Source organism: Engraulis encrasicolus, chromosome 24 (genome assembly GCF_034702125.1).
Source record: "Engraulis encrasicolus isolate BLACKSEA-1 chromosome 24, IST_EnEncr_1.0, whole genome shotgun sequence".
Classification (NCBI taxonomy): Eukaryota; Metazoa; Chordata; class Actinopteri; order Clupeiformes; family Engraulidae; genus Engraulis; species Engraulis encrasicolus.
In genome coordinates this window covers 41,436,910-41,442,909 of record NC_085880.1, presented here as the reverse complement: position 1 = coordinate 41,442,909, position 6,000 = coordinate 41,436,910, and the positions used below count along the sequence as shown (strand labels likewise).

At 46.5% G+C, this 6,000-nt stretch overlaps 1 protein-coding gene across 1 annotated transcript in view; it reads left to right on the top strand.

The window, feature by feature from the left end:
- The window catches only part of smap1 (small ArfGAP 1), a 223,736-nt gene that overhangs the window by 135,278 nt on the left and 82,458 nt on the right, over positions 1-6,000 (top strand). Inside the window, exon 6 of the mRNA XM_063191296.1 lies at positions 1,752-1,830. Coding sequence (XP_063047366.1) covers positions 1,752-1,830 — 79 coding nt within the window. The remainder of the gene's footprint in view (positions 1-1,751; positions 1,831-6,000) is intronic.

Here is a 6,000-nt window from a genome sequence, read left to right as displayed (position 1 = left end):
CTCTTTGACGTATCCATCCAGACTACATCGGCTTTATTATTCTCTTTCATTTTTGCTAATAAGGCATCTGCCACTTGTGTGCACGCTGCTCACTGCTCTCTCCCTCACACACAAACAAGCACAAACAAACACAACCATGCTGTTCCTCTTCCTCCTGTCTCTCTCTCTCTCTCTCTCTCTCTCTCTCTCTCTCTCTCTCTCTCTCTCCGTCTTCTTTCTGTCTGTCTCTCAAATTCTAATTTATTTTTTCTCTTTCACTCTGCCTTTCGGTCTCTCTCTCTCTCTCTCTCTCTCTCTCTCTCTTACACACGCATACACACGTGTCGCGTGCACACAAACACAAAGAGTAGCACTCACACACACAAGCCATCTCTGTGCAAAGTCGAAGGCTGACACACATTGTTGTGTTTGTTTTCTATTCCTCTATCTTCTATTCTCTCTCCTCTCTTCGCTTCCTCTATGCTATCCCCTTCTCCATTCTGCTGTGCCCGATAGGCCACAGCAGGCGTGAAGGGACATGTGTCTCTGCAGTACCTGTGTGTTCCTTTATGGAAGTTGAATGCTCGTTCTATATGTATACAGATGTAGTCAAGTATATGTTCACAGCGTGGTTAAAAGTGACTTCCATCACTAGTAGGTGCGTACCTGTGTCTTTGGCGTGTGCTAGAGAGAGAGAGAGAGAGAGAGAGAGAGAGAGAGAGAGAGAGAGACAGGAGATGGTCACTGCATGTGTCAAGTGGTAGATTGTGTGTGCAAGTGGAATTCTTTCCTTCTCTCTCAATCTCGGAGAGCGATATTCTTTGTGACATTTTAGGTTTTCGGTGTGTGTGTGTGTCAGTGAGCAATATTGTTTGTGACGTTTTAGGTTTTCTTCTGTGTTCGTGGGGCTGGGGTGGGGTGGTGGACATGTGCTTCATGTGTGGGAATGAGTCAGTGTGTGTCAAGGCATTCACATGTTGCATGCTTGCACACTTATGTGAGTAAGTGTTGAATTGAAGGCAGGGATTCCCCCATCCACATCCTCTCCTGTGGTCCCTGACTGACAAAGGCAGTGTGTTGTGTACAGCTTGCTGCATGCAGGCCCATGACAAAGGCAGTGTGTTGTGTACAGCTTGCTTCGTGTACTTATGTATATTAGACAACCATACACCTGCTCCTGTCCAGCTTGGAAACACAACATGCTCTCCTCTCAAGCTTGTCATGCAGTGTCATATGTCTTAAAGCGATACAGTACCATTTCTGGAAATGAGCTCATTGATTCAAGGCTTTTCTTTAACTGCTCAGTTAGATTTCATTTTTAAAAAGTCTATAAAGTCATTTTCTTTATAGACTTAAATGAAATCTAACTGAGCAGTTAGTCATTTTATGCATTGTGTCAATTTTTTTTCCATGTGTTGTCTGTGCCACCAGCTATATCTTGCTCTTTTCCCATCGATGCTGACTTGTGAACTTTATCTTCGGTTTCCTATGAGATAATTTAGAACAGCCTTCTCATTGCCTCTGTTCTTTTCATTCTGTCTCAGTGCGTTCATGTTTACTCATGTTTCTCTTCTCTTCTCTTCTCTTCTCCTCTCTTCTCCTCTCTTCTCCTCTCTTCTCTTCTCTTCTCTTCTCTTCTCTTCTCTTCTCTTCTCTTCTCTTCTCTTCTCTTCTCTTCTCTTCTCTTCTCTTCTCTTCTCTTCTCTTCTCTTCTCTTCTCTTCTCTTCTCTTGTACTCTACTCTCCTCTCTTTTTCTCTCCTCTCTCCACAGAAGCGTGAGGATCTCCAGACAGAGTCCAAGGCCAGCCCCAAGAAGAGTGCTGAGCCGGCCATCGACCTGCTGGGCCTGGGTGAGTACACTAGAGACTCTCCCCTTAATAATTCAGCAGTCAGCCAGCTGACACCACAAGAAGGCACCAGCACCAGCGCTACCAGACCCCTCTCTCCGTTCCTCATACCTCATACCCCTTACATAAAATTACTTTGCATTACACTTACCAGACGCTTTTGTACAAAGCAAAGTTATTTGGGTTCACGGTGTTGGTTACAGTCACCACCAACCGACACAACACCACAAGAAGCCCATCACCACCAAACCCCTCTCTCTACTCCCCTCATACCCCGCACCACCACCCCAACCACCACACACACACACACACACACACACACACACACACACACACATATACACGCACACGCGCACGCGCACACACACACACACACACACACACACACACACACACACACACACACACACACACACACACACACACATGCACTGGCACAAAGAAACCCAAACCCCCATGATGTGCCATGTGCATTGCCTCTCCATCCTGGTGGCCTGGTTGCTGCTGGCCCTGACCTTGGGGGGGCAGGCAGGGGGCAGGAAATGGGATCCGTCTGACGTCTGACGGGAGGCGATAGCACCAGTGACCTGGAGTAGGAAAGTGAAAGAGGAGAAGGGTAGAGCAGGAGAAGGTAGTGGAGGAGGAGAGGAGAAGGAGAAGAAGGAGGAGAGGAGGGGGAGATAGACAGAGAGTCAGAGGGAGAGATGGAGACAGATTGTAGAGCAATGAATTTCTAGAGCTCAAGGTTTTTCCATTCTATAATATCCCCACGACCCCACTTGATGATCTATAATGGCACACGACTCAATGTGTCCATGGCACAGTATTTGGAAAACACTGTTGCAGAAGACATGAAACATATGAGCCATGTCTGATGAGCAGAAATGGATTATGACTCAATGGGCTAGACAGCAAGAAAGGACCCCCCTTCATATATTTATATCTGTCTGTTTTTGTCTGTGTCTGTGTCTGTGTCTGTGAATGTGAATGTCTGCGTGTCTGTTTTTGTGTGTGTTTGTGTTGGAGAATGAAGGCTTGAGTTTTCATGAGCTGTCTCAGTAAAGTGGCTTAAATTTGGCATCATATCACAGTGTCCTGTCCACCCATCTTGGTGAAAATAAAACACATTTTATTCCTCTTCACACTACTAATGAGGCTCAGGTGTCAGAGATAGGTCTGCCATTTAGTCTGTCGCTTTTGACTGGCTGTTAAAAAGTTCTTGATGATTTTCTTTGAGTGTCTAAAAACAAATCTGGAAATTGTTGTTAAAATGTATTGCAGGCCTTGGATTACCATAGACTGAATATTTTCTGTCAAAATTGTTTGTATGAATTCAAGTGGTCCTAAAATCAATCTCTCATTGATTCGTTGACTATTAAATAAATACAGGGGTTGGGCAAAATAACTGAGACACCTGTCATTTTAGTATGGGAAGCTTCCTCTTGCGTCCACAGTTAATACTGTTGGATGTGGTTCATCCTTCTTGGTGGTATGCAGACTTTACCTTGGATACTGTGGCTCTTGATACATCCCAAAGACTTGCTGTCTCTGTCAAAGATGCAACAGTTACACACACACACCAATAATTTCTCCTTTTTGAACTCTTACTAATGAATATTGGCCAACAGGCTGGTCCACTTGAGCCATGAAACCTCCCACACTAAAATGACAGGTGTCTCAGTTATTTTGTCCAACCCCTGTATTTTCTTTTGATTGTCCTCTTAGGTGTTCAAAAGGCATATGAAACTGTTCCCCAATCGCCAACACAACCAAATGCTCTATTCGCTTGTGTTGCCGTCTAGTTTTGTTGTCAATCATGTTGACATTCATGCTGTGCAGCCACTTGTTGACACAGCTGGGAAAAGGTGTTTTTATGGAGCTGTGGAAGTGAAAGAAAATGTAGTGAAAGAAAAAGTGTCCACAGCCTTTTCTACTCTGAGCTCAAGCTATGGGCAGCACATTTAACATGGCAGAGCAGAGCAGAGCAGAGCTGAAAGCCAACGAAGTAACAGTGAGAGGTTTTCTCCTGAATGTCACAGTCGGACTCCCCGAAGTCACTGTTGCATCACTTATCTGTGGGGAGCCTGTGCGTGCTTGCATGCCTGCGTGTCAGTGTGTGTGTGTGTCTGTCTTGATAGGTGTTTCTGTGTGTGTGTGTGTGTGTGTGTGTGTGTGTGTGTGTGTGAGTGCATGTCTCTGTCTCAGCAAGGTGTGCGCACACAGATTTGTCTTCGAACTTGTGTGTGTGCGTGCGTGCGAGTGGATATGTTTTATTCTGTGTACCGTATGTGTGTGCGCTCCTACGTGTGTGTGTATCGTATGTGTGTGTCTGTGGCCCTTGTTGAACTGTGACATTCAGCGGGAGGGAGCTCCGGATCTCTGGCTCTGCCCCCCAGGGGGGAGGCTCCCTTCAGGGGGGGCAGCTGTGAGACGCTCAGGCTGAGCTCCCTAACCTTTGAGTCAGCCGGCGGGGAGAGGCAACCTCCCCTAACCCGCACCAAGCACCACCACCTCCACCACAGAGAGGCAACCTCCCCTAACCCGCACCAACCACCACCACCGCCACCTCCACCAGCGTAGTCACGACCACCTCCTCCACCTCCACCTCCACCACAGCCAGCGGGGAGAGGCAACCTACCCTAACCCACATCAGCCACCACCACCACCTCCACCACCATCACAGTCACGACCACCAGCCCCATCACCTCCACTTCCACCCTCCCCAACCCTCACCACCACCTCCACCAGCAGCCAGCCCCACCACACTACTGTCACGACCCCCACCACACCACACCACACTACACTCTCACTGCACATCACTTCACTTCCTTTTCCTTTCTCCCTGCAGGGCACATGTGCACACTCTATTTCTTCCTGTCACTGTCTTTTTTCTTTCTCGTTCTGTGTCTTTTCTGTGCCCTTTACTCCCCTCAACCCCCCTCTCTGTCTGTCTCTCTCGCTCCATTTCTCTGTCACAGTCTGTCCCATCTCCCTCCATGTCTTTTAACCTCTCTCTGCCTCTCTGTGCCTCTCTTTCTCTATTTCTGTTCTTTATTTCTCTCTATCTCTCTCTCTCTCTCTCTCTCTCTCTCTCTCTCTCTCTCTCTCTCTCTCTCTCTCTCTCTCTCTCTCTCTCTCTCTCTCTCTCTCTCTTCTGGCTAACCTCTTTTGTGCCCTCCTCTTCCTCCTTGACTGGGGACCTCATTCTAAATAAGCCTCATTCTCAAATTCAATGTAATTAAATCCGGAGCGTGTAATGCCCACGATAAGGAACAGAAGCGCCAAGAAATTAACATTTCAATGTGTGAACGTACATGGAGTAAAATTTATATGAAATAATAAAAAAGATATGTATATAATACAGAAAAAACGCAGTATAGACTACAGGTGCCCTTTTAAAATACAATATTTTTCTGCCGTAGACAAAGAAAAGATCTGCTTGATCTTTCAGGTACTCTTCTAAGGTTTTCTAGGGTTTTCTTGGGACTTTAAAGTTCAAGGTTGGTGGGTGTAAAATAGTGTTTCTCAACGGTGACTCCACAGCCCCCCGGGGGCGTTGAGGAGGCCTATGGGGGCGTTGCCATTGGGGTGCATTAGTCCATTTCGTTTTCTAATATTAAGGGCGGGGTGCTTGACAGGCTTATAATTGGGCCCAGGGGGCGTTAGAAGGCTTGTGATGAGATCACGGGGGCGCTTGTTCAAAAAAAGGTTGAGAACCGCAGGTGTGAGATATGCGTAGAAGAGCGTCTGATCTCTTCTGATATTTCTTCTCAGCCTAGAAGAAAAATGTTGTCCAGCTCTCCACCTCTTCACCGCTCTCTCTTTCCCATCGAGACAGATACCATAACCATGTGATGTCTGTGCCAGCCGTGGCCTAGTGGTTAGGGAGGTGGTCTTTCAATCTGGGGGTTGTAGGTTCAAGTCCCACCTGACCTCTCCCTACACCTCCATTAGGGATGCAAACGATTAATCGATTAGTCGACTTTAATCGATCAATGCATGAATCGATTTAAAAACATTAATCACAATTAATCGCCAATTTAACTGAGGAGACCCAGGTGAAATGGGCATGAGAAGAGTGTGCGTGAAGAGGGATGTGAATAGTGGGAGCATTTAAATCACCCTTGGTATAAAGAATTTAAATGGAATTCATTTAAATGTAGCATTTTGTCT